At 62.2% G+C, this 27,917-nt stretch overlaps 1 protein-coding gene across 4 annotated transcripts; it reads left to right on the top strand.

Moving 5' to 3' along the window:
* The first annotated feature begins 320 nt into the window (after positions 1 to 320).
* On the top strand, positions 321 to 25,953 carry PCP4L1 (Purkinje cell protein 4 like 1). Of its 4 annotated transcripts, XM_044991002.1 has the most exons (4): positions 321 to 461; positions 5,167 to 5,240; positions 18,550 to 18,604; positions 23,740 to 25,953. In XM_044991002.1, the coding sequence occupies exons 1-4, from the start codon at positions 356 to 358 to the stop codon at positions 23,883 to 23,885; spliced, it is 381 nt and encodes a 126-aa protein (XP_044846937.1). In that variant the 5' UTR covers positions 321 to 355; the 3' UTR covers positions 23,886 to 25,953. The 4 variants fall into 4 exon arrangements, with proteins under 4 accessions (XP_044846937.1, XP_044846938.1, XP_044846940.1 ...); XM_044991003.1 differs by lacking the exon at positions 5,167 to 5,240 and having other exon boundaries at positions 330 to 461; XM_044991005.1 differs by lacking the exons at positions 321 to 461; positions 5,167 to 5,240 and adding an exon at positions 1,558 to 1,663.
* The last annotated feature ends 1,964 nt before the right edge of the window (positions 25,954 to 27,917 follow it).

Below are 27,917 nucleotides of genomic sequence, written 5' to 3'. Positions count from 1 at the left end.
AGAGGTTGTTATCGGTACTGGCCGCTAGGGGGCGCCACGCTCTCACACATTAAGCCGGTGCATTAGGTATGCCCCTGGGTGGGTGGGGGCTGGATTCTGTGCCAGGGCTGAGCTCCTGTTGGCGAGAAGTGCCTGTGGATGACACACGGTTGCAACTGAGGTTCTAGCTGGCACCTGTGCAGAGCTAATTGATCTGGAGCGGGATCTGTGCAGAAGGGCAGCGTCAGTGGCTACCGCCTGCGAGCTGGCCTTGAAGCCGGTGAGATGAGCTGGTCAGAGCCTCTGGATTTCACTAGGTTTCATCACTGTCTTAGGGAAGCCCAGAGGTGCCATGTGATTTCCAGTCCCAGCACCCATGGGAGTCCCAGGGAACAACTGGAAAGACAAACATGAGTCACGTGTTACCCAGTGGGTGCCCAACTGCCCACAGAGCCCCTGGCATCCTCCATCCTCCTTGGCAGGTTAGAGCGCGGGACTCGTGGGGAGGGAGTGTGACCTCGTGGGGACCAGGACTCCTGGGTTCAATTCCCAGCTCCCACTCGCTGCCTGACCTTGAACAAGTTTCTCAGCTCCATTTCCGCGCTGCACAGGAGCCGATAACCCGGCCCGGAGCGCAGGGGCTGCGAGGGTTGGCTCACCGCAGCGCTGCGGGTGCCCCGTTGCTAGATGGGGGCGGTTGGGGTGTCTGCCCACGGGAGATCGGCGGGTTCCGGGCGCTGCCGAGAAGCAGGAAGGAAGCGGAGGCCCAGAGGGACCCTGCGCGGGCTGGAAAAGCCCCTGCGGGGATCTCCGTCTCCGCTCAGCCGCCTCCTGCGGGGCCGGGCCGGGCCGGGGCTGCGGGGCGCCCCCGCCAGGGGCTGGTACCCAAGGGTTATGTAACGGCGCCAGCCGCTCCCGGAGACCCCCAGCTGGGCCCCTCCGGAGCGTGCGCTCCCGGGAGCCCGAGGGCTGTGCCGGGGGCAGCCCGGCCGGAGCCCAGGGGAAGGGATCCCGTGCGGGGACAGGGCACGGCCAGATCCCGAGAACAGGGGCCCGGGCGGCCTATGGAGAGGGGCGTGGGGCGGGCTGACCCCGCCGAGAGGCACCTGCCTGCGCAGCCCCCCTCCGTTCCCAGCTGCCTGGGCACAGCCCCGCCCTCTCCCCTTCCCCCACCTGCCGGGGCGCAGCTCCCCACCCCCACAGTCCTCAGCCTCTTCCCAGCTGCCTGGACACAGCCCAGACCCCCTGCCGCCCCCCTCCAGCTGCCTGGACACAGCCCAGACCCCTGCACCCCCTCCCAGCTGCCTGGACACAGCCCAGACCCCCTGCCGCCCCCCCCCAGCTGCCTGGGCGCAGCGCAGCCCCCGCCCCAGTTCTCAGCCTCTCCTCAGGTGCTTGGACGCAGCCCAGACCCCCTGCATCCCCCCCCCCCAGCTGCCTGGGCGCAGCGCAGCCCCCTTCCCTCCCCGCTCCTGTTTACTCTCGGCCCGCCTTAGCCTAGTTTGGAAATGCAGCAGAGCGCTGCGCTCCCCCATTGGCTGCCCGGGGCTGTCAGTCGGGCGCCGCGCGGGGTCCGGCCATATGCTATAAAGGCGGCGAGGGCGCAGCCGGCTCCAGACCCGCGGAGCCGCGATCGCCGCGCAGCGTCCCCGCCAGGCCCGCCCCGCGCAGCGCCATGAGCCAGGTGAGGTTCTGGGCCGGGTGATGGGCGGAGGGGCCGCGGGGAGCCCGGCTGGGGGGAGCCCGGGGGACCCCCGCCCCCCGACGGGCACCCGCGCTCAGCTCCACGGGCTGGCTCCAGCGATGCTGGAGTCGGGGACTGGTGACACTTTCCCCCCTGGCTGGCCGAGGGGTGGGGGAACCGCCTCCAGGGGGCTGCCCCCCCCCGTGCCAACACCCCACTGGGGGTGACCTGGCTCAGCCCTGGTCCCCTTGTCATCACCATCAGTGAGCCCCATGGCTCTGGCCCCACTCTTGGAGACAGGCTGCTCCCCAGCTGGTGTCTGTGCCCCCTTGCAGGGGCTGAGTGTGCCCCAGGGGCAATAGAGGTGGGCACTGGAGGGTGGCTGGCCCCAGGTCTCCCCTGCCTGGTGGGATGTGGGTGACAGTGAAGCCCTGAGGAAAGGCTGCTGATCATAAGGCTGGACGTGGGGCACTCAGAAACGGGCTGGGCAGAGGGCAGCCCTTCTGAGACCCTGGGGTGCCCCTCCCCTCACTGCTCGGGCTCTGTCCCCTGGTGGAGGAGTCCCTGTGGGTGGCTGAGGGAATCCAGCACCCAGCGCCTGCTGTGCCCCGACTGCACGTGCCTGATGAGGCATCACTGCACGTGGTGAGGGTGCAGTGGGGAGTTGACCTCCCATCCCAGCTACAGCCTCAGCTGGTAACACCCCTCCCCCACCCACCCACTGCCGCAAGTGTGATTAGTGGTATCCTGGCGACCGGGGTGCTTGGTCCAGGTGGAGCCAGCCCTGGGCTCTGTGTGGGGCTCTGGTGCTCAGCATGAAAGCCCTGCTGGTCCCTGGCTTGGCCACTCTTGGGGCAGCTCTGCTCCAGCTTAAGTCAAAGTTTAGCACCAGTCTGGAGCTGCTGGGGATGCCCTGGCACCCCAGCCTGGAGCCACCCCAGCGGGGCTCTCCCAGCTGCAGCTGAGCACTGCTGGGCTGACACTCGTTGGGAGTGGGGGGGAGCATGAGGCTGACGTCACTCTGCAGGGCTCCTTTGAGGGCAGTAACTGCAGAGGCGGCCCCAGGCTGGCTGGCCTCCGCCCAGCGCCAGCAGAGGGGCAGGTAAAGGTGCACGCGATGGGAAGATACAGAGGGAGGGACCTTGGGAGGGAGCCCCATGCCCATGCCTGGGGATGCGAGAGCAGCCGGGCTGGGAGCAGGTGGGCAGTGCTCAGGATCCAGCGGGGCTGGGGCTGGAATGACCATGCTGGGGGCAGGTAAGCTCATCCTGTCCAAGGGGCAGAGGAGGCTTCTGTCTGCATGGCTCATACAGCCCTGGGCAGCAAATGCAGCCAGTTAGTGCCGGTGGTGTTGGGAGCTGTCACGACCCAGGCACAGCCAAGGGCCTGGCAAAGAGCACCCTGCAGTGACACAGAGTCTCCGGGGCCCTGGATGGAAGCGGGTCTGGGTCTGTTCCTGGCTTTGTTCTCAGAGCTTCTCCCTGTGGAGACGTAAGAACATAAGAATGGCCAGATTGGGTCAGACCAAAGGTCCATCCAGCCCAGTATCCTGTCTACGGACAGTGACCAATGCCAGGTGTCCCAGAGGGAGTGAACCTAACAGGTAATGATCAAGTGATCTCTCTCCTGCCATCCATCCATGCAACAAAACATGAATCGAGAGTTCCAGGCTATGCTGTGTCTCTAGAGAGAGACGGTCAGAGGAGGGGAGAGGGATGGATGGACAGACACATGCTCCCAGAATGGGAGCCCCAGGGTTGGGCTTTCAGACCCAGCTCTGCCCATTGGTACGCCCCCCCCACCCCGAATCTCCTTGCAGGCAAGGGTATTAAGGTCTCCTGCTTGTGTAGGGTCCTGCTGAAGTCCAGTTGCAGCTTTGAGCCTGTGGGGTGATGCAGAGGTGGAATGAAGTGTGGCTGCAGTGTGAAATCCCCCTGGGCCCCATAGCATGATTCTCTGGTGCCAAAACCTTTGCTGATTCTCTGGTGCCAAAGCCTGCCTGACCCCAATGTGCCAGGCTCTCCTACACCAGCTGACTGCTCCAGCCCCACTAGCAACTGCCCCTCAAGCGGTGGCAGGCTGCTTCCCGGCTGTGTGCTCACCAAATCCCAGGTGCCTGTCGCTGCAGAGGAAGGAGCAGCACGACGACGCCTCCCAGGGGACGGAGCACTTCTGTCTCTGGTGACCGGCTAGGAACAAACAGAGGGGTCCCAGAATGCCTGGATCCCTCCAGGCTGGTGCTGGGGCCTGTCCCTGTGATGTCATGCAGCAGGGAGGGGCTCAAGCAAGGATTGTTGTCAGGACACCTGGGTTCTCCATCCCTTGCGCTGTGTGAGCCCCCTTGCTGGGCTGCTCCTCCTCTGCTGGGAGGTGGAGCGCGGTGCCTCCCTGCAAGCTGAAGCTTTGCCCCAGAAGCTCTCAGACCCCCCGCCCCCGCCACGCACTGCAGGGCAGGTGCTGTGGGTGGGCAGCAAGTTTACTCCCTTCCTCGTGTCTCGGGGGTTTTCTTTCATGCGTTGGCCACAGGGGCCTGTACATGCTCCCTGCCTGTGAGCTGTGTGGTGCAGTGAGAGGGGCCCAGAGCGCCAACACCCTGCTCCAAAAGCCCAGGCCCCGATGCCTGAGCTGCAGGAGAATCCCCATCAGCTGTTAGCAGTGCGGAGCCGGTGACCTGGGGGAGCAGGGCTGAGCATCTAAGAGAGGGCAGTGGTAACAAGTACAGGAGCTGCCATCGCCGAGGGGAGGCCCTGACAGTGGGGGGGTGGGGGTGGTGAGGGAGAGGGGTGTGTGTGTGTGTGGCAGGGGGGTGAGGTCACTGGAGGGCCAGGTTTGGAGCAACTGCCTGTGTCGGTCTCCCAGTCACAGAGCCCACCCTGATCAGAGCCCCCAGTCACATGACATGTCTCCTGGCCACAGATGGGGTTTGGCCCTGCTCCAGCTCTGACCCCAGCTATTCCAGCTCCTCCCACTCCCTGCTACAGGGCAGACACCCCCTCCCCCACAGATGGGATGCTTCCCAGACTAACCCTAACCTGCTGATCCCTGGGCTGCTCAGAGCATGGTCCCCACAGCTTGATGGGTGAACCCTGCCGTACAGTGCGCCCCCAGCCCTGCTTGCTGTCTGGACCACGGCTGTTCCCATCACAGCCACAGCCTGAAGGGAACAGGCGGGGCCTCCCTCCTCCTGTCTAGGGCAGCGTGTGTCTGGGGGAGCTGCTACTCTGGGATGGGGCAAGGAGGAAGAACGTAAGAACATTCATACTGGGTCAGACCAGAGGTCCATCTAGCCCAACAGTGGCCAGTGCCAGGTGCCCCCGAGGGAGTGAACAGAACAGGGAATCATCAAGTGATCCATCCCCTGTCATCCATTCCCAGCTTCTGGCAAACAGAGGTGAGGGACCCCATCCCTGCCCGTCCTGGCTAATAGTCATAGATTCATAGAGGATAGGTCCATCAATCTAGTTCTTTTTTGAACCCTGTTTGAATGCCATGTTCCTCCGCAGCTCACCTGTTCTGCCCCATTAACTTCTCTGCCATGGCTGAGCCAGCAGCCTTCATTGGAGGAGCCCACGGAGCTGTGAGTTGGGATCGAGGGGCGCTGGGGGTGTAGAGCCCCAGGTTAGGGGCTGTGGGTCAGGAGTGGGGGGCAGTGGCAGAGAAGGGGGTGTGGAGGGCAGGCATAGTGGGGCTGAGGGTTGGGATTACGGGCCAGCGGTGGAGCTTGCCCGGTGCCTCCTGTCCCCTTTGTGGCTCAGCTCGGCCACCTCCACAGGTGCCAAAGCTGCCGTAAGCTGGGGGAGACCCAGTGAGGGGAAGCACAGCGTGTGCCTGGGGCTCTGAGCGGCTCCCCATGGGACTGAGAGCCCCTCCCTCAGAGGGGTCTCGTGCGCTGGCTGTGATTGGCTCATTCTTTCCCTGTGGTGGTGTCCCTGGCTGTGACGGGTTGGCAGTCCCCTCCCACCATGGACTCTCCAGGCTGGGCAGACCTGTGGGCGTGCTACCCTACCCTGAATGCGAGTGGGACAGAGGGAAGAGAAACCCTTGGAAGGGAGAATCTCCCAACTGTCCCGGTTATTTGGGGAAAGGCCTGAGCCGACTCCCTGGGGCGAAGCAGCCTGAGACATGGGGCCAACTGGATCCAGTGGTTCCAGCCCTGAGCTCTGCGGCTGGGGCCAGTCTCCCTCCCGCTGGCCGAGTTGCTGACGATGCAGCCCTGGTGCTGCCTGGGCCTCGGCTCGGTGTGGAAGACGTGCCAGGAATGGCTCCAGTGATGGCTCTGTCCGCTTGCATCAGGCTGAGTCTGGGGCAATGGTGTCTCTGCACTTGGAAGCTTGAGTACTTCACTTCTGTGGGCATGAAGTGGCATGTGTCTGGGTCTGGCCATGGATGGAATCAGAACTGTCCCTTGTGTGTCATAGGCTCCGCACTGCTTGCTGCTACCAGAGATGCTCCCTCTGCTGTTGGGGCAGCAGGATGGGCACTCTGTCACCACCGCTGTGTGAAGCCCTGTCTGGCTCTGAGTGACCTAGTGACCATGCTGGGTGGCTGGGGCTGTGTTACAGCACTGGCAACGGGGCCTTTGGGCAGGATGCTACCTCCCAACAGCTCTGTCCATACTGCAGCACCATGGGCATGCAGCTGCCTCTAGGGTGGAGCAGCTGAGAGGTACATAGCAATGGCCCACCAGTGTGTTGCGCGGAGTGGTGGGGGGGAGGGTGTTGTGCAGAGCCCCTGCTCATACCCCAGGCCCCGGGGATCCAGCTGATGTGTGTGGAGGGCAGGCAGGACCGATCTGAAGAGCTGTGCAGGAATAGTAGGGAATGGCTCCGGATCCAGCACTGAGATTCACACTCCAGTGCCTGGTGCCCCCCAGCACTGGTGGGCTCTCCAGGCTTCACAGGGGGTGCGGGGGAGGGGGCTGCCCATACAGGCCCCAGTGAGTGGAGTGAAGTGGGCCCCTGGTGTTACCTGCTGGAGCCCATCTCCATGGCAACCAGCACACGCACAGTTCCTGTCCCCCCGCCCCCCATGCCAGGCTCACAAAGAGGGTTCAGAGGCTCCCCCAGTGCTGCTGGCCACTGCTGCTCCTACGCCACCTTCCCCCACATCCGGGTGGTGTCCTGCATGCTGATCAGCACTGGTCTCTCTTGGGGATCTCCCCTACAGACAGTGTCCCCGGCTGGGAAAGGCTGGGACTGGTGTAGCGTGGAGCTCCCCCCACAGCCAGCGCTCCCGCCCTGCTCCCCGCAGCTCCCCCTGAACAGGGATGAAAAGCCCCTGGCATGCCCTTGCTCTTCCTGGCTAGCTGTGGTCAAGCCCGGTCTAGATCAGAAAGGGCGGGAGGGTCTTCTACTGATTGAGGCATGAGCCAGGCGCTTGGGGCTCCTGAGGCCTGTTTCTAGCTGTGGGGTGGTGTTGGCTGGCATGTCTGTCCCCATTGCCCCCTGGCTGAGGGCTCAGAGCTGCTCCGTGGTGGGCAGTTATCAGCCAGGGGCTGGTGCCGAAGGGGGTTTGTAGTGGGCCTGGGCAGGGAGTTGGACCAGCAGGGTAAGACGCTGCCTGTTGCAGGATGTGAGCCCCTGGCATGAGTCCCAGGAGCCTTGGCCCAGCCCTGCAGCGCCCAGCCTGGCGAGGGCAGAACAGGAGGGCACTGTGGGGTGCCCAAAGCCAGTGCCCCTCCTGTCTCTCGGGCAGTGCCCCTTCTCCATGCTCTGCTGGGCACAAGGCACTTCCAGGCAGTGGCACTCTGTTGAAGCAGGTGGGTAGCGAGTTCTCCTCTGGCACAAGTGGCAGGGCCTGGGCTTTGGACCAGGGGCCAGGGCCCTGATGCTGTGAGAGCGCCAGTGATGGGCAGCTGCAGACTCCTGGGGGGCTTCCTGTTCCCAGGTCCCCCCGGGAGGGAGGCTGCCTGGACGGACTCAGCTCTCCCCCAGCAGGGGCTGTCAGCGGATGGGAGGGGAGTTTTGGGGGGAGGGTGAAAGGGCCACACACCAGGGAAATGCAGTCAGGGAGGGGGTGGCTGCATGGGGGGGGGCAGCAGAGTGCTCTCCCCATGAGCTGGGGACAGCAGTTCCTCCACTGTCCCAGGCCCCTGTGAAATGACAAGGAACTTCCCCGGAAGGAGCCATGGGCAGTGCCAAAATGAGGGGCTGCAGGCCCCCCTCCGTCTTCCCTCAGAGCCACCCCTCCCTGACACCCTGCTCCTGCTTCGCCCAGCAGTCCCCCCAGACCCCGAGCCCAGTCCCGGGCCCCTGTCCCCCGTGGCCCTGCGCTCAGACTGGCCTGCACTAAGTTGATCCCCACGGGCAACTCAGGAAGAGCTCGCGGCCTCAAAGAGCTTCTCCTTGGGAGGTTACAAGCACACATGCTTTGGGCTTGAGACCATTATGGGATGGATCGTCAGGGGTTGCCTTAGCAACAAATGCAGAGCAAAGACCCAAATTCAGAGTTGAGCAAAAAGTTGGGGGTGCTGTGGGGAGCAGGGCAGGCGCTCTGGCTGTGTGGGGAGCTCATGGTTACTCCAGCCCCTTCCTCTCCCAGCAGGGGGTGCTGTAAAGGGTGGGGCAGGAGTACTGGCCATGTGGGGAGCTCCCAGCTACTCCAGGCCTGGCAGGGCTCGCTGCGTGCCCGTGTAGGGGAGCCCTGGGAAGCACACAGCTGTCTTTAATCACCTAGAACAAATGGCTCCAGACAGTGGTTCCGTGACTGAGCCGAGTTTGAGATGGAAAATCCCAGGCAGGTAACGCAGCACGTTCCCAGCGCAGGGGAAGCCGGCTGTGCTGCACGTGGGGGGAGGAGGGGGTACTGGCAGCCTCTAACTGCAGCAATCCGTCTTGCGGAAAAATACATCCGAGCCGGGAGCGCCTTGGGGGCAGCGCTGAGAGGCTGATCCGGGCCAGGGGAGGTGAAACCCGGCCCAGTGAGTGACAGACTAGAGTGGGGCGGGGGGCGGGAGTGGGGGCTAGGGGAATAATGAAGAGCCAGCCATGCGGTGCTGGGGAGGGCGCGGGGCGGTGCGGATCCTGGAGTGGGGAGCCGGGCGCTGGGAGGGAGGGTTATCTGTCAGCAGCTGGCAGCCTGGTGCGCTCTGGCTTTTAGGGTAATTAGGAAGCCTGTCCTGGGAGGGGGATTTTCTCATGCTGAGCGGTTTATTGGCTGAGCGGTGTGCAGCTTCCCTGGCCTGCAGGGAGCAGTGGGCACGGTGCCCAGGGGGAGGAGGCTGGCACCCCTGCATATCCAGGGCTGGGCTCTCTGCTGTGCTCATCAGCAGAGCGGAGGGACCCCTGCCTCATCCTTTCTTGGCCTCCCCTTCTCCCTGGGACTGTTTGTCTTGGATGCTGCATCCACCATGCCAAGGGGCTGGCAGCGCACGGGCCCTTTTCCCATATAAGGGCAGCTTTGATGTCAGGGCCCTGGGGCCGTGTCGGGGAGGTTTCAGAGCCGGACAAAGGGTTGTTAGTCATTTGACTCTTACATGTACTTGCAGCAGCTCAGGGCTCTGCTTCCTCCATCAGGATTGGACCCCTGACACGCAGCCAAGGAAGGCTCTTATGCCCAGGAGCAGCATCGCTGGTTCCTCTGCTCCCTCCTGCCTATGGCTAGGCTGCCCAGCTCAGCTGCCCTTCTCTAGGGCTGGCTCTGCCTCCGAGGTGCTCTGTTACAGGCAGAGCTGTGGGCTACCGAGGCAAGTCCCTGGGAACTAGGCTGAGCACTGGGTCTGCTTGGGCCCATCTCACATGGTCACGGGGCGTTCCAAACCCAGCCCCAAAGGGCCCCGGGCATGGGGAAAATTCTGCACTGGATCCATCCATGCCGTGGGGGGCTGCAGGGACAGCAGGGCTCATGTGCTGCAGATTTTGGGGCAGGGATAGTCAGCGGTCAGGAAGGGAGTTTCACCAAGGGGTAGCAATGCATGTGGCACACGGTGCCATCTCTGAGAGGGCACTGGGATGGCTGGGCCACTGGTCTGTGGCACCTCTGGCCAGCATTGTCCTCCAATGGATACAGTGCCACACGGGCGTGTGGGAGACCATGGGCTTCAGTGTGTCCTGGGGCAGCGCCTCCCCCTCTGTCTCAGGTGTGTCACAGGAGGGGAGCGGCCCCGAGTCTGTTTAGTCTATTGGCCTCTGAGCTCTTCATCAAAGGGACTGGCTGTTGCTGGGTGTTTGTGCAGGGCCTGGTGCCTGAGAGGTCCCAATCTTGGCAGGTGGGGTGTCTGTATGGTGCCATGGGGCACCCAGCGCTAGGTCAGGGATGCGTCTGTGGTGCCATGGAGGACCCCAATCTTGGTTGGGAGGGCTCTGTGTGGTGGGATGGGTGGGTCCTGATCTCAGTCAGTGGGATCTGTGTGGGGGTGTGTGTGTGTGTGCTGATCTTGGTCGGGGGGGGGGTCTGTCTGGCACCAAGGGGGCCCTGGTCTCAGTTGGGGGGTTCTGTCTGGAGCCATGGGGGCCCTGATCTCAGTGTGATCTGTGGGGGGGGGCATGGTCTTGGTCGGGTGGTCTGTGTGTAGCACAGTAATACACCTGGATGGCCCCACACGAAGCCCCTGTGGTGCTCAGGCCCCTCTGGGGTGGGAGGTGCTCCAGTTAGCACCCAGGCAGCTGCAGAGCATGGCTGGGATCCCCATAGCTGCCCAGGCAGGGCTGTTGCTGCCAGTAGGGACCCATCAGGGGCTGCCCTGCTCCACGAGCCCCTGGCCAGGTGTGGGAGCCCCACGCTGACCCCACCCTGCAGGACCAGGAGTGGCTCATGCGCTGCAGCCCGGCCTGCTGCCTAGTGGCAGGGTGCAGCTGTCCCTCGTGCTGCGCCATGGGGCAGGGAACAGGGTCGGGCCCCAGGCGGTGCAGAGGCTGGTAGTTATCTCCGCAAGGGGCTGAGTGAGCAATGGGAGCCCGTCACAGGCAACAAAGAACCAGTTTGCTGTGCGGAGCCGCCAGCTTGTGCCCTGGGGAGAGTCACAATGGAGCGGAACCAGACTCCTCCATGAGCACTTTCCGGGGAAGGGGGGAGGACATGCCCCTAAAACAAAGGGGAGCCACTTGCTGCCTTTTCCCCTGAGCTGAGGCACCTGCCCCTCCCTGCCGGGGGCACTGTGGGGAGCAGGGTAGACTTTGGGGATCAATGAAGGTCATGTAGGGACTCTAGTGCCACTGTGGAGGGGATGAAAGGGGGATGGGCAGGCTTCCAGGGGTGCACGAGGCAGGTTTCAGCACCCTTAGAAAGCAGAGGGTTGCTGTGATGTCACTGCCCCCAGGAGCAGGGCTGGGTGGAGGGGGGTGGACCCAGACCTCCTGCCACGTGACCCTGTCCCCAAAGCTGCGGAAGCAGGTGGGAGCCGGGTGTCTAACGAGATCAAAGCCAATAGTGAGATTGCTAAGCGGATTAGAAATGGGCCTGGGGAGTGGAGCCAGGGAGGGGGAGGGGAAGCAGGGCCTGGCCCTGCACACTGTGCCCCAGCACTGGGCTCCAGGCAGAGCAGTGGGGGAGAGGGTACCCCAGACTCACCCATAGCCCCAGGGTTCCCCTGGGGCAGGATGCCAGGGCTCTGGCTAATCCCCATCCTTGTTTCACCTCCCACTCCTCCAGCCCTGATCCTGCAAGTGGTTCAGCCCCAGCCAGGGCAGGGCAGCCCTGTCAGCCACAAGGGAGGGGTCGGGGGGAGGGACAGATCCTGCCCCAGCCATTAGTGGGGGGCTGAGCTGCAGCTCCACCACCTCAGGAGCTCATACAGGGACCAGTGCCCAGCCAGGAGCCTCAGAGACAGTCTGCCCCCGCCCTGGGGCATCTCCCTCCACTGTGAGCCCCCCTCCCTGCCCCAGGGGCAGCTCCCCCCACCCTGAGCCTGCAGGCCATGCACCACCCACTCCCCTCCCTGCCCCAGGGGCAGCTCCCCCCACCCTGAGCCTGCAGGCCATGCACCACCCACTCCCCTCCCTGCCCCAGGGGCAGCTCCCCCCACCCTGAGCCTGCAGGCCATGCACCACCCACTCCCCTCCCTGCCCCAGGGGCAGCTCCCCCCACCCTGACCCTGCAGGCTGTGCTCAGGGCTGTGCTCTGGCTCTGCCTCCACAGTGCTGCTGGCATTTGCTCAGTAGGAGTTAACAGCTTCATTTATCATCTTCCGCCCCCCCCCTCCGCCCCCAAGGGAGCAATAAACAACCAGCTGCTGTAGCCACACAGTATCCTGCCAGATGGGAGTGGGGAGGCCCAGGCTGCAGCATCCTGTCCTGGGGAGCGGGGCTGGGCCGGGGCGGGGGGGGGGGCTGCAGCATCCTGTCCTGGGGCTGGGCCGGAGGGGGGGGGGCTGCAGCATCCCGTTCTGGGGAGCGGGGCTGGGCCGGGGGGGGGCTGCAGCATCCTGTCCTGGGGCTGGGCCGGGGGGGCTGCAGCATCAGGTCCTGGGAGGAGGGCGGTGACCAGGCTGGTTCCCACAGAGCAAGCAGCTTGGGGCCCCAGCAGGAGGAGCCTGTGTCTGATGCAGGGCAGGGCAGGAGCCCAGGTCTCAGGCAGAGTTGGGGGAGCCCTCAGGGGAGGCCCCCAGCTCCAGGCTACTGCTGCCCCCTTGGGTGTGGCTGTGGATCATGTCCCTGCGGCTTTGGTCTCCTCTGACAGCCCCCTGGCAGCTCTGTCTGCTCACACCCCACCTGTCTCTGTCCTTCTGCTCCAGTCACTCAGGATCCCAGGGCCCTGGTCCCATTTGGTGTCAGTGGGAGAGGGGCTGCCATATAGGCCCCCACCTAAGCCCCCGGGAGCAGCACCAGGGTGGGGCCACTGTGCTCCTGCCTCTGGTCCCACCCAGAGCCTCCCATGGGGGTGGGGAGGGAGCCCCCCACTGAGGTGCATGGGACCATCCACTCCTTCTGGCTCTGTCACTGGTGTTATGTACCCCTAGGGAAGCTGTGTTTGTGAATGGCAAATGGGGGGGCAGGGTGGCTCTCAGCAGTGGAGCCACCCCAGAGCTTTCCACACAGGGTGGATGGGGGAACGCGGTGGGTGTAATATACCTGGACTTCAGCAAGGCTGGTGACAGGGTCCCCCATGACGTTCTCAGCAGTAAGCTGGAGAAATGCGGGCTTGGCGGAACGACCATTAAGTGGATATGTAACTGGTTAAACGACTGCGAACAAAGCGCAGCTATTACTGAAATGGTGTCAGACTGGAGGGAGCTCTCAAGTGGAGTTCCACGGGGATCTGTTCTGGGTCTGGGGTTTAACATCTGTATTAACGACCTGGTTGTAGGGATTCCGAGCACACTGATCAAAGATGACACAAAGCTGGCAGGGGTGGCAAACACTTAGGAGGCTAGAGCTAAAATGCAGAGAATTGGAGATCTGGGCTATAGACAACAGAATGAAATTCAACAAAGACAAATGTAAGACGTTACGCTTAGGGAAGAAAAACCAAATGCACAAATACAGCCTGGGGGATACCTGGCTTGGCAGTAGCACGGCTGAGAAGGATCTGAGCGTTGTGGTGGATCACAAACTCAACGTGAGTCAGCAATGTGATGCTGTTGCAAAAAAAGCAAATGCAATTTTAGGTTGCATTAACAGAGGCACAGCATGCAAGTCACAGGAACTGATAGAATTGCTCTATTCAGCGCTGGTTAGGCCTCAGCTGGAGTAGCGGGTCCAGTTTTGGTCACCAATGTCTAGAAAGGATGTAGAGAAACGGGAAAAGATCCTGAGGCGAGCAGCAAAGATGATCAGAGGGATGGAATGCAAACCATCTGAGCACAGGCTGAAGGAACTGGGTATGTTTAGTTTGGAAAAGAGGAGATTAAGGGGGAACATGATAGCTGTCTGCAAATACTTGAAAGGCTGCCATAAAAAAGATGGAAAAAAGTTGTTCTTCTGCCATGGAGGGCAGGACAAGAGGCAATGGGTTAAAACCGCAGCACAGCAGATTTAGATGAAATCTCAGGAAACTTCCTAACGGTAAGAACAGTAGTGCAGTGGTTTTCAACCTTTTTTCATTTGCAGACCCTGAAAATATTTTGAATGGAGGTGCCTGCGGATTTGGTCTCTCTCGTTCTGACAGCCCCGTCTGCTCACACCCCACCTGTCTCTGTCCCTCTGCTCTAGACACTCAGAATCCCAGGGCTCAGGTCCCCCCCTTTAGAAATCACCGGCATAGTCCGTGGTCCCCCAGGGGTCTGCAGACTACAGGTTGAAAACCACTGGTCTAAACCACCCAAGACAGGTGGCTCCAGCCACCTTTTGAAAACCTCCAGTGAAGGTGTTTCCATGGCCTCCCCAGGTTCCGTTGTCCTGGTGCAGTGGCTTTCAACCTGTGGCCTGCGGACTACGTTGGAGATGCCCAAAGGGGGCCGTACCTCCATTCCCAAACCCCTGGTTTATCTCATTGTGGGGCCTGAGGAGCCCAGCCGCAGCCCAGAGCCCCGTCCCATTCCCACCTTCACAACTGGCTGCCTCAGCAGAGAGGGTGAGGCTTGGGGAGGCCAGATCCCTTCTGGGCTGAGGCAGGTTGGTGGAAAGCCGGGGGAAAGGCTGGCTGTGTTGTCTGCCCTGGGAATAGCAGAGCCCCCCACTGCAGTGCTGCAGGCAGAAGGGGTAATGGGTAAAGCCTTACAGCCTCCGCCCAGCCCCAGGTGGGTCCTCACGATGTCTGGGCCTGTTCCCACCTGCTGCTGCCCGGGCTGGTCCTCAGGGTGTCTGGGCTTCTCCTCTCCTGCTGCCACCCAGGCTGGGTGATGGGTTGATTCTCCCTGGCTGGGGTTTGCGGTGGAAGTTGTCTCGCTGGGGGCACTGAGCTGCTTATCCCTGGTGGTTGGGATCCAGCGCCCCATATCCCTCCCGCACAACATGCTGCTCTCAAGGGAGCCAGGAGCTGGGGCTGTGGGGGCTGGTTACTCGGTGGGATCCAGATTTCTGGCTGTTGGCGTTGACCAGGAGCCGCACTCTGCAGCACAGCACATGGGTAGAGGCAGAGAACTGCAGGTCACTGGGGAGTGCTGGGCCCCTTGCTAGCTAGACTGGGGCCCAGGATTCAGCAGAAGCTGGGGGAGGGGGAAATGGCCCACTCGCCATTAGCTTCACAGGGTGCAGCTCAGGCCCGTCTCTGGCCCCAGCAGTGCCATAACACTGTGGCTGACGGCATGGGGCATTGTGGGGAGGAGCACAGAAGGGCTGGGCTGGGGCCTAGAGCCCTGCTGGGACTGCTCCCTCCAGGCCAGGCGTGACGCAGGCCGGGAGCCAGAGGACCACGGGCAGTGCTTAATTTTTAATGAAAGAGGGGCTAGGGCTCAAGCAAATTTTTTTTTTTTTACTTTCATACCTGACACAGCAAGCCCAGAGGTGCCGGGGCTCTGAACGGCCGAGCCCAGAGGTGCCGGGGCTCTGAACGGCCAAGCCCAGAGGTGCCGGGGCTCTGAACGGCCAGGCCCAGAGGTGCCGGGGCTCTGAACTGCCAGGCCCAGAGGTGCCGGGGCTCTGAACGGCCGAGCCCAGAGGCACTGGCAAGCCCTGGCACAAATTAAACACTGAGCACAGGGTCTGTCTGGGTCCAGCAGCACAGCGGAAGATCCATGGTGCAGGTCACATCCCTGCCAGCGCACATCCTGGGGCAAGGCCTGGACAGCAGCCACTAAAATTAGACAGTTTTAAATCAGCAGGTCCAGATAATTTGCATCCAAGAGTTTTCAAAGAGCTGGCTGAGGAGCTCGCTGGACTGTTGATGTTGATTTTTCAGTAAGTCTTGGAGCACTGGGGAAATTCCAGACGACTGGAAGAAAGCTAATGTTGTGCCAGTCCTTAAAAAGGGCAACCAGGATGGCCCAAGTAATTATTGGCCTATCAGCCTGACGACAATCCTCAGCAACATGCTGGAGTGGCTGATACCCAGACTCCATTAATAAAGAACTGAAGGAGGGTAATGTAATTAATGCAAATCAATATGAGTTTATGGAAAATAGACACTGTTAAACTAAGCTGATACCTTTTTTTGATGAGATTATAAATTTGGTTGATCAAAGTAACAGTGTTGATGTAATAGACTTTTCACTGGCTTTTCACTTGGTACCACTCAACATTTTGATTAAAATACCTGGACAGATATAAAAGTTACATGGCACATATTAAATGGATTAAAAACTGGCTAACTGGTGGGTCTCCAAATGTAACTGTCAATGGGGAATTTTCATTGTGTAGAGGTGTTTCCAGTGGGGTCCTGCAGGGATCGGTTCTTGGCCCTGCGCTATTTAACATCTGGAGTAAAACATAAAATCACCACTGATAAAATCTGCAGATGACACACAAATAAAGAGGGCGGGTCACTGATACAGAGTGATCTGGGTTGGTTGGTAAATTGTGCACAATCAATGTGTTTTTAATATGGCTAAATGTGCACATCTAGGAGAAGAAATGTAGGCCTACTTAGAGAATGGGGGGATGCTGGGAAGCAGAGTGCACAAGGTTTTGGGGGTCGTGGTGGATAATCAGCTGAACACGAGCTCCGAGTATGACACTGGCCCAGAGAGCTAAATTGATCCTGGGATTCACAAGGGGAATCTCGACAGGAGCAGAGAGGTTATTTTATCTCTGTATTTGGCTGCTGGAATCCTGTGTCCAGGTTGGTGTCCCTGATGCCAGGAGGGTGTTGATAAATTGGAGAGGGGTCAGCGAAGAGCCATGACAATGATGAAAGGAATAGAAAACAGGCCTGATAGTGACAGTCTCCAGAGCGTGATCTAGTTAGCTTCACAAAGAGAAGGTTCAGGGGTGAGTTGCTCACAGTCTGTAAGTACTTGCATGGGGAACAAACATTTGACAATGGGCTCTTGAGTCTAGCCGAGAAAGGTCTAACACTGGAATGGCTGGAAGTTGAAGCTAGACCAGAGGTGGGCAAACTACGGCGGCCCACGGGGCTGTCCTGCCCAGCTGGGGAGGCTAGCCCCCTGCCCCTCCCCCACTGTTCCCCCTCCCCCACAGCCTCAGCTCATGGTGCTACCAGCGTGGTTGGCTCTGGCCGGGTGGCACGGCTCAGGGGCAGGTTTACGTGTGAACACGGTGCATGTGAACAACAAGAGGGGGGGTCCCAGGGCTGGGGAGGGGCTGCACTGCGGGGGCAGGGGAGCAGGCGGGAGGTGCGGGTGGCGGGACACGGGGGAACGTGGCTGGAGGACTCAGGAGGACACCGGGTGGCCACGCAGCCGGCTGGAGAGAAGTGGTGCTTTGAAGGGGAAACTGCTGCTTCTCTGGCTGCGTGGCTGCCCCTGCTCCTGAGTCCTCCGCCCATGTTTGCAGGGCCACATTCCGAAAGGGGCTGAGGGGAGGGTGGTGGTGGGGTGTTCTAGGGGAGGAGGTTAGGGGCAGGGGGTCCCAGGAGGGGGTGATCAGGGGACAAGGAGCAGGGGGGGTTGGATGGATTGGAGGTTCTGAGGGGGGCAGTCATGGGGTGGGAAGTGGGAGGGGGCGGGGGCCAGGCTGTTTGGGGAGGCACAGCCTTCCCTGCCTGGCCCTCCATACAGTTTTGCAACCCCAATGTGGCCCTCAGGCCAAAAAGTTTGCCCACCCCTGAGCTAGACCAATCCAGACTGGAAGGAACAGTAATTACCCATTGGAACAAGTGACTGCGGGTTGCAGTAGATTCTCTGTCACTGGCCAGTTTAAAATGGAGATGGGATGTTTCTCTAACAGCTCTGCTCTGGGAATTAGCTGGGCGCAGGTCTCCGGCCTGGGTTACCCAGGGCTCAGACTAGATGAGCACAGTGCTCCCTTCTGGAATGGGTGCGAGGGCTCTGCAGGACTCCTGGGGGTTGCTGTTGAGGTGTCTAGCGGCCAGAGCTGCCTCCCGGGCTGAGCCCCTAGGGTCCCAACTCCCTGCCAGGAGGAGTAGCTGGGGCCCATATTTGCCACTCACCAGTAAAGAGGCGTGTGCTGGATAACAGAGCTTCACAGGGAGATGACTGTGCGCCCCTGACCAGCACAGCCAGGAAGCGTGCCTAGTTCGGATGAGCTCAGTGTGCCCTCTACCGGCACAGCCAGGGGGCGCTCCTGGCTGGGACTGGCTCAGTGCGCCCCCTACTGGCACAGCCAAGGGGTGCTCCTGGCTGGGACTGGCTCAGTGTGCCCCCTACTGGCACAGCCAGGGGGTGCTCCTGGCTCAGTCTAGCTCAGTGCGCCCCCTACTGGCACAGCCAAGGGGCGCTCCCGGCTGGGACTGGCTCAGTGCGCCCCCTACTGGCACAGCCAAGGGGTGCTCCTGGCTGGGACTGGCTCAGTGCGCCCCCTACTGGCACAGCCAGGGGGTGCTCCTGGCTGGGTCTGGCTCAGTGTGCCCCCTACTGGCACAGCCAGGGGGTGCTCCTGGCTGGGTCTGGCTCAGTGCGCCTCCTACTGGCACAGCCAGGTGGCACTCCCAGCTGGGACCATCTCCCTGCTATCTGCCTGGCCTGGAGGAAGCTGCCTATTGGTCCCGCTATTTGAGCTGCTGCGTATGGGGAGCTGATGGGGCAGGTCCCAGTTTGTGTCTCAGCTGCAGGATCGATGCACAGTGCATCCAGCTGCTGCGTGTGTGCAGATTCTACTGCTTGGCCAAGCCAGCTGGGTCCTCCAGGCACACTTGGGGTGAAGCCCTCCACAACCAGGACTGCTAGAAGATGATCACAGCAGAGGCAGGGAGCTCTCAGGCTCTGATTAGAAAACACAGAGACTGGGGTGGCCCCCACAGGCTGTGATCCACGGTCCCCTCTGCTGGCTGCATGATCCACTCCCCCCTCTCCAGCAGCTGTTACCCCAAGCCCCCTGGTGTGTGCCGCTGGCAGGCAGCCATGGCAGCTGTGTGCAGGGGCGGGTAGTGCCAGGGTGCCAGAGAGCCTAGCTGTGCACAGCGTGTGCTAACAGGCGCCTTCTCTCCTCTTGCAGCTCAGCTCCAATGAGTCGCCAGCCCCCAGCCAGGCTCCTGGCAGCGAGGAGAAAGGTGAGTGAAGAGGCCGCAGCGCTGCGGCTCACGGGGGGGCTGGCGGGGAGCTTGCTGCTGTGCACAGGCCCGGGGGAGGTGTATGAAAACTTCCATCCAGTGCTAGTCACTATGAGCCATCTCCCAGTGCTGAGTCCGTGTCGCTGGCACCATGGCTGGGCGTCACCTCGATGGCTCTACGCCAGCGTGTCTACGTCAAGGGTTGGTCCAAGGCCCCTAGCTGGGGACGGAGCCGGTTTCATTACAGGGGAGCAGCTGTTCGAGGTCAGGCCTTGGAAACCCGTCAGCCCTGCAGTCCCCTGGGCGCTGAGCAGGAGTTCACCTCCCTTGGGGTGAGATGATGTCCCGTCCTTGTAAAGTGCAGGCCTTGGCGGGGCCTAGAAACTTGCCGGTAGGACTCTGCCCCGGCACAGAGCCCCATAAGCGGATGTAACAATCTGGTGGATTCCCCCTGGGCAGGGCTCTGACAAACGCTTTCTCCAAGATGATGGAAATTCCCAGAGCAACAACTTGGACCTGTCCAGTGCCATGCGGGAGTCGCCCTGGCCAGCCCTGCCCTCCTTTCCGTGCCGTGGTGTCCCGCGGCGCAACTCGGCTCTGCAATGTTGCCACTGGATGCTACATCCTCGTACCACGGCCAGGGGCGGCTCTACGAATTCCGCCGCCCCAAGCAGGGCGGCGCACTGCGCCGCTCGCGCTGCCGGACGCCGGTCCCGCGCCTATGGTGGAGCTTCTGCAGTCATGCCTGCGGGAGGTCCACACGAGCCGCGGGACCAGTGCACCCGCCGCAGTCATGCCTGCAGGAGGTCCGGTTGTCCTGCAGCTCCGTTGGACCTCCCGCAGGCATGACTGCGGAAGGTCTGCCGGACCCGCCTGCCGCCCTCCAGTTAAAATGCCGCCCCACGCGTGCGCTTGGCGCGCTGGGGTCTGGAGCCGGCCCTGACCACGGCACGTGCTGCCAAACTGCACCGACCCTCACAGGCTTTCGGCTCCTCTGGCTACTCCCATCCCTCAAGCCCTGCGCCCCAGTCAGGTGTTTCCAGAGGCAGGGCTCAGCAGCTCCAATACATCAGAAAGAGGGGACCCCCACCAAACACCCCAGGATTCTCTTCTGATTGGCTGGGGGCAAAGCTGGATTGACAGAGGCCACTAATTCCCAGCTAGCCTAGTGCTGCAGGGACTTAGGGGGGAAAGAGCTGCCCCTGGCTTCCCCAGCCTGTGTCCTGGGGGGCCAGTGAGCAGCTCCCCATGGTGCAGCAGTGGGACGGGGATCAGCTGGTCTTACTGCTGTCTTGTCTAAGCCAGCCAGGCTGCTGCCACCCATGGAGCTGGCTCCCAGTATTCCCAGACGTAGCTGCGGTGACATGGGGTGGGCTCCATTGCCCAGCACAGAGCTCCCCTGTCAACGTGCCAGCGCTTGGGCATCAGCCCTGTCTGCAGCCCCCCAGTAGGCCTCCCCGAGGGCTCCCTGCAGGGCAGAGCTGCCGTCAGGCTGCCCACGGGATTGTACTGCCTGCGGCTCCCCCACCCCACTGCCCTGTGCCAGGTCCCCAAGGCAGCCTGCGGGGAGGGGGAGGAGCTGCAATGATGCAGTTAGCTCTCCACAGGCAATGCCACAGGCTCCTGCCCCGGGCACCCGTCTAACCACACTCCTCCCCCCGCCCCCACCGGCTCCTGCCCTGGGCACTCATCTAACCACACTCCCCCTATCCCCCCCGCCAGCTCCTACCCTGGGGACTTGTCTCCTCCTACCCGCCCCGCAGGCTCCTGCTCCGGGCACCCGTCTAACCACACTCCCCCCATCCCCCTCCCCCGCCAGCTCCTACCCTGGGGACTTGTCTCCTCCTACCCGCCCCGCAGGCTCCTGCTCCGGGCACCCGTCTAACCACACTCTCCCCATCCCCCTCCCCCGCCAGCTCCTACCCTGGGGACTTGTCTCCTCCTACCCGCCCCGCAGGCTCCTGCTCCGGGCACCCGTCTAACCACACTCCCCCCATCCCCCCCGCCAGCTCCTACCCTGGGGACTTGTCTCCTCCTACCCGCCCCGCAGGCTCCTGCCCCAGGCACCTATCTAACCACACTCCTCCCATCCCCCTCCCCCGCCAGCTCCTACCCTGGGGACTTGTCTCCTCCTACCCGGCCCGCAGGCTCCTGCTCCAGGCACCCGTCTAACCACACTCCGCCCATCCCCCTCCCCCGCCAGCTCCTACCCTGGGGACTTGTCTCCTCCTACCCGCCCCGCAGGCTCCTGCTCCAGGCACCCGTCTAACCACACTCCCCCCATCCCCCTCCCCCGCCATCCTCCTACCCGCCCCGCAGGCTCCTGCTCCAGGCACCTGTCTAACTGTGCTCCCCCCTCCCTGCTGGCTTCTGCCCCGGGCACCCGTCTAACCGTACCCCCCCTCAGGCTCCTGCCTCAGGCACCCGTCTCCTGTACCCGCCCCACCAGCTCCTGACCCAGGCACCTGTCTAACCACACTCCCCCTCCCCCCCCACGCCGGCTCTTCCCCAGGCACCTGCCTAACTGCACCCCCCACCCCCGCAGGCAACCGCCCCGGGCAACCGCCTCCCCCCAGCCGACCCACAGTCTCCTGCCCCAGGCACCTGCCTAACCGCACCCCCCCACAGTCTCCTGCCCCAGGCACCCGCCTCCTCCCACAGGCAGGCTGGAGAGCAGCCAAGATCCCTGGGTCCTGGCCATGCCCGCCCCCTCCCTGCCCCCAGCCCTCTGCCCATCACCTCCACCCCCAGCAATGTGCTTGTCCCCTCCTTTCTGTATACCAGCAATGTGCCTGCTCCCTTCCACTCACTCCTCTCTGCCCTGTTCCCTACTCCCAGCCCTCTGCCCCACCCCCCTCTGTCTCCCCAGCAATCTGCCCACTTCCCTCAGGTAAATCCCCTCACCGGCCCATGGTGCTCCAGCCCCCGCTCGCCCGTTCCCCAGCAGTGGGCAGGGAGAGGGCCCACACGGAGGGGCTGCCCCCCACTAGCCCTGCCCTGGCGTCTGTACAGGTGGCATGAGGGCTCAGCAGAGAATGTGCCTGGCTGCCCGTGCCTAGCAGATCTGTCCATGGGGCGAAGGGCCAGAGACGTCCCCTCCCCCTAACTCCATGCACCTGCCATGGGAGCGTTGGGTCCCTTTGCTGTCCAGTGGGCCCACTCTGCAGGGTGCCACCGGCGCAGCCTCCCCGCCAGCTGCACCCGGCTTGGACTGGAGGCAGGTACAGGAGGGTGGGAAGTGGGGCTTACGGCCCCAGGTCTCTCTTCGTTTTCTTTCACCCCGGGGAAGACCCCTCTCTCCTGGCTGTAGCCTCTGAGTGCTGGAGTTGCCTCACCCCTGCTTCGCCTTGTTAAGTGCTGGGCAATAACGAGGGGAATGTGGAATGCCAGAGCCTGACCCGGGCCTCAGTGCTCCGCAGGGAAATCGCTAGGACTGAAGCTGGGGCTGTGGGGCCTGTAGCCGCCATGTTCGCACTCGCTCTCCTCTCTGTGCTAGCCTGCAGTGTGCCTCCCCCACACACCTTGGGGAGCTGCCCCTGCGTCCCTCCAGCCGGCCTGCGAGCCCCACCATCCCGGGCTGCTGGGGCCATGGCTGTGTCCTGGGTCCCCACTGGGCCTCCCCCTACACATCCAGGAGCCTGGGAGAGGGACACTACCCACGCCCTCCGGGCACAGGCAGCTGCTGGAGAAGGTTGGGTTGGGGGACTGGAGTGTCTCTCCTGGGGGACAGTGAGAACAGCCACAGTGGGTCACACCGAGCTCCATCTAGCCCAGTAGCCTGTCTGTACCCACGGCCAGCCAGAGCTTCAGGAGATGTGGACAGACTAGGGCAGTTATTGAGAGATCCACCCGGTCGTCCCCTTCTGCCAGTCCGGGGTTTGGGTTGCCCCAGGCACAGGGCTGTGTCCCTGACTGTCTTGGCTTATAGCCATTGATGGGCCTATCCTCCAGGCACGTAGCCAGTTCTTTTGGAAGTCCAGCTGTCACAACATCCCCTGGCAATGAGTTCCACAGGTTAGTTGTGCGTTGTTCCTCGTTTGTATTCAACCTTGTGCCTGCTCATTGTGTGCGGGGTAAAATGACACGTCCCCAGACACCAGTCATGATTTTATAGACTCCAGCAGGTCCCCCTTAGTCGTGTCTTTACTGAGCTGAACAGCACTAATCTTTGTCGTCTCTCCTCGGCTGGACAGGGCCCCCCAGAGGATTCAGGGGGCCTGGGGCAAAGCAATTTTGGGGGCCCCTTCCATAAAAAAAGTTGCAAAACTATAGAATATTATATTCTTGTGGGGGCCCCTGTGGGGCCCGGGATAAATTGCCTCACTTCCGCCCCCCCATCCCCTTCTGGGCGGCCCTGCTGGGCTGGAAGCCGTTCCAGACCCTTGATCACGTTTGCTGCCCTTCTCTGAACCTTTCCCAGTTGCCCCATTTCCTTGTTGAGATGCCTGGAACTGGACCCACTATTCAAGTGTGGGGACCCCCGGGCTTGCTGCAGTGGCGTTCTGGTATTTTCAGTCCCTTTTCTGGAGAGACAAGGGGGCTGAGGTAATAGCTGCTGTTAGACCCACTGCTGCTGGGGCGAGAGGAAAGCCGAGCTCTGAGGACCTTTCCCAGCCCTGGAGAAGAGCTCTGTGGAGCTGGCAGCTTGTCTCCTTCACCAGCAGAAGTGGGTGCAAGAAAAGCTATCCCCGGCCCACGCTGCCGCTTTAACCTCCTGGGAGCAGCCTGGCGGCGGTAGGTCCCAACCTACCTTAGCCACGGGAGCGCCGCTGTACGTGGAGCGGATGTGTCCAGAAAACTGTCCGAGGGGACGCCAAGACCTCGTGCGGGGGTGGAAGTGGCTAATTTAGACCCCACCAGCGTATGTGTCGACTTTCCCAATGTGTATTACGTGGCACTCGTCAGCATTAACTGAGCAAGATTGAGGACGTGAATAGGGGAGGCAAAGCCCGTGGGAGTGGGAGTGGGGGATTGCCTACTGCACCCAGAGATTTGGGGGGCCCTGGGCAGTGGGGGGCTGGTCCTGTGGGTGGCTGGATGCTGGCAGGAATTGCAGGCCAGCGCCCCCTGCTGCCCTGAGCGGATTGGGCCTCTGTGGAGCCACAGGGGTGACTGCCAGCTGCTTCTCCCTGCAGCCAAAGCCGGGAACGCCAAGAAGGTGGAGGAGGAGGAGGAAGAGATAGACATCGACCTGAACGCGCCCGAGACTGAGAAGGCCGCGCTTGCCATCCAGGGCAAGTTCCGTCGCTTCCAGAAACGGAAAAAGGACCCCAGCCCCTGAGCAGCTCCGCCACCCCGTCCCCACAGTCCCCCATCCCCCCTCTGCCAGCACAGCCCGGCTCGCCCCGTGTTTGCTCGCGCCTGCCCAGCCCAGCTTGGGCTGTTGGTATTTGCACGTTCTATGTACCTGGTTTCGGGGGACGAGGGGCTCCCCAGACCCAGCTGCACCCACATGCCGAGCTCCTGCCTGGGGAAGGATGGGGGCATCCTCTTCTTATAGCCATGATGTTGGCCTGGCAGGCTCCTGGTGCCATCCTCACAAAGCCATGAAGGGGCCACGGGCCCCAGGCTGGACAGTGCCTCCTGGGGGCCTCGGGCTGGGGTGGGGGCAGCCCTGGGAGAGCCAGTCAGACGTAACTGCCCATTAGCCCTGGCCAAGCCAACACAGGGCATGAGGGGGTCTGCTCTTGAGCACCCCCATCCTGAGTGGACACCCCGAGCCACCCCACCCTGTCCTAAGAGGGGGCTGCTCCTTAGCTTCCCCCACAGCTCCATCCTGAGCAGCTTCCCATCAACCCCGGCCCATGAGACCACCCACTCCCACCAGGGACCCTGACTGGGACAGCCAGAGGCCCAGGGCCAGATAGGGGGTGGGGGTGCAGAGCCAAGGAGAGCTTAGGGAAGGGGCCCAGAGCCATGCAGGGGGAGGGGAAGGGCCATAAAGCCAGATGGGGGGGGATCAGAGCCGAGTAGACCCAGGCCTATGAGGGGCAGTCAGGGCTAGCGGGTGGGGGACAGGGCCTAGGGCGAGGCTAGTAGGGAGGAAGGGCCCTAGGCTGGGGGGGTGGGGGTGCTGCAGGGTGCTCCCAGTCCTGTGGGACCAGGCCTGAACTACAGCTAAACAGGGCAGGCCCCACCAAATTTCCAGGCCAGGATTGGGGAGAGGATCCTGTCACCTTTCCCTCCTGGGTTTTCTTAGCCAACGGGGGCTGGAGGCAGCTGGTGACCCCTCCCCTGGGCTGGTGTTGCCTGGGGCCGGGCACAGATGTGACCGTGGGGTGGGGGAATGTCAAGGCCCTGCTGGGGAGCAGGAGCCAGGCTTTGCTCTGCTCCGGCCGGGTGGGGCGCTCCTGCTCTGAGCTCCATGTAATGGGCACATGGTGTGTCGGCACCGGCTCCTTGGAGACCCCTCTCAAACTAGGAACAAGGGGGACTTCCCCCCCCACCCCAGTGGAAACAATGGAGACCCCCTCCCCCACTGCTAACAAGGGGGACTCCCCCCCCGACTGGGAACAATGGAGACCGTCCCCCATTGGGGGACAGTGGGGATCCCTTTTCATACAGAGAACAATGGGGACCTCCCCCCCATGGGAATAATGGAGACCCCTGTCCCCCACTGGGAACAATGGAGACGCCTGCCTTGAGCGCAGTGGGCGAGGCTGGGTGCCAAGGTGTGGGGAGGGGGAGGGCACTGGGGATTGGGGAGCAGGGCACAGCTGTGAGCAGGAGGGGGTAGCAGAAGGCAGCCGGAGTGGGGGAGGGGGGTCGGAGATGAGGGCTGGACAGGGAGAAAGGAACAAGTGAGTCAGAGCTGGAGGAGGTGACATTCCCCAGTGGGGCTAGCAGAGGGGAGCACCAGGCACTGGGCGCCCATGGTGCTCCCCCCCTCCTCCCCCAATTTAAGAGAGGCACCGAGTCCCTCCCAGCTTAGGCAGGAACCCTATGGGGTCCCCCTCCCCCTTCCAGGGCCCCATCCATGCAGCATCTCAGCTGCCTGTCCCCCTCCACCCATGCCCCTCTCAAGCCTTGGGCCGACACCATCCCACCGCTGTGCCCCCTGCTGCTGGCACAGCCCCCGCACCCAGCACCCAGCACTGTAAGGCCTCGGCGTTCCCCAGCATTGGATTCAACCCGCCTCCACCCCAGCCCGCCGGGAGCTGCAGCCCGAGCACCAGGGAGCGCCGTGCAGCTGTGAGCGATTGGAGGGGCCAGGCCACACCGTCCCCTGGCCGCAGCGCTGGGGGGAGCGCTCCTGCCTGGGGAGACGATGCGGCCCGCAGGGCGGACACAGCTGCTGCGAGGACTGGCTCTTTTAGCATGTTTACGTAATAAAATGTCTGGGAACAGTGGCCGGCCTGGTGCGTGGTTCGTGTTGGCGCAGGGGCCGGCTCAGACAGGCTGGGCAGTGGCAGGGTGAGTCACCCAGGCTGGCTGAATTGTCATGGCCCTGCTGGGACCCCAGCAAGGGACCCAGTCGCTGCTGGTCTGGGCTCAGGCCATGTGAAGTAAAACCCGCAGGTGGACCTGGGCTCTGGATGGGACCCAGCCACTGAGGGGACATCAACCCCACGGCGGGGCTCAGAGCCCAGCCTGGGGCTTGTGCTAGGCCACCAACAATAGTATAGATGCTCCTGCTCTGTCTGGAGTCCACCCCTCGCCATGGGGCACAGAGCCTGAGTGCCACTCTGCCTGGGCACAGCTACCCTGCCAGCTTGAGTGCCCCAGCATGAGCCCAGCTGCAGAGCCAAGTGCTCACAGGCACCACTGCCAGGTGGGTTTTGTTGCAATGTAGACGTCCCGCTAGTGACCAAGAGCACCACGTCCCCAGAACCACGCAGCCTTGGGCCACCTAGAACCCCGCGGTGCTACCTGTAGAGCGGTGCTCTGCTGCCATGGCCCGGTGCCATGCTCCCAGCTCTCTGGGGCTGGGCGCACCCCTCTGCATTGGTTCCTGGGACAGTTCCTGGGAAGAGATGCAGGCCCATCATCAAGGCCCTTCACCCGGCTGGGCAGGCAGCCCTGGGACATTGTGCATGCTGAGAGTTTCTCTGGCCTGTGGGCATAAGAGCCCCACAGTCCCTTAGCACTGGGGTAGGCAGTTGCCTGAGGCAGGGCCTGGAGAAGGAGGAGTGGCATGGGGCTCATCGTCCCTTGGGCTGTCCCTGGGGTGTAGCAGCTAGTGCGCGCCGTGCTGGGACGAGGAGCCGTGCTGTTATGACAGGGGCTGTCACCACGCCAGGACTGATGAGCCTTGTAGTGCAAGCATGACACCCACAAGCCTGTGTGGGGGACCCAGGCGCATCTGTGGTGGGCAATGGTTTGAACCAGCTGTGCTGTGAGCGCTGTGTTACCCCAGTGCACCAAAGGGGAAACTCAGACACAGACCAGGCTGGTCACAGAGGCTGCCCTGGGCCATGCAACTCCTGGCCCATGCTCCTGCCCCTCACAGGATTAACATCCAAGCTCCTACTTCCTTACTCCTCCAAACGTGCCACGGGAGCTGCCTGCCTGACATGGTGGGTGTGACGAACTGGGAATGTTCTTAATGTTTTCTCTGAATACTGTGTTGGTGCCTCCAGTGTCCCCTATGCAGTTCTTAAGTATCTAGGTGGTGGAATAAGGGTGTGTGATTGCTACAGAGCAACAGGCCAGTGCACCTAAATGCCTGGCACTCTGTCTCCTAGCAACTGATGGCCTGGGCCCCTCCCCTGCAAAGGTGCCAACTGAAGGTGTTGGAGACAAAGAGGTCAGGTGACCTCCTGGCTGGGGAAAGGAACTGGGCAGAGGAGGAGGGGATGGAAGGGTTTTCAATCTGGAGCTGGCTGGGGACAAGGAGTGAAGTGCAGACGTGGGGGTCTGGCTCACTGCCCCCCAGAATGGACCCAGCCGAGGGGTCCGGTTCACAGTACCTACAAGCTCTGTTTTAGACCATGTTCCTGTCATCGAATAAACCTCTGTTTTACTGGCTGGCTGAGAGTCATGTCTGACTGCAAAGTGGGGGGTGCAGGACCCTCTGGCTTCCCCAGGACCCCGCTGGGGCGGGCTCACTGTGGGAAACGCATGGAGGGGCAGAGGATGCTGAATGCTCCAAGGAGAGACCCAGGAGGTGAAGATGTGTGAGCTTCTTGCTCTGAAAACGTCTGCTCCACGGGAGAGGAGGCTCCCCAAAGTCCTGTCTGGCTTTGTGGGGAGCAGTTCCAGAGCATCGCCCAGGGACTCCATGACAACTGGTGGTAGCGGTGGGATGTACTGCACCCCGTGAATGGCGACTCTTGCAGTAAGTGACTGGGGAGCAGTAAAACGAAGGAGGGAT

This window comes from Mauremys mutica, chromosome 17, assembly GCF_020497125.1.
Source record: "Mauremys mutica isolate MM-2020 ecotype Southern chromosome 17, ASM2049712v1, whole genome shotgun sequence".
Classification (NCBI taxonomy): domain Eukaryota; kingdom Metazoa; phylum Chordata; order Testudines; family Geoemydidae; genus Mauremys; species Mauremys mutica.
This window is presented reverse-complemented; position numbering and strand designations above follow the sequence as displayed.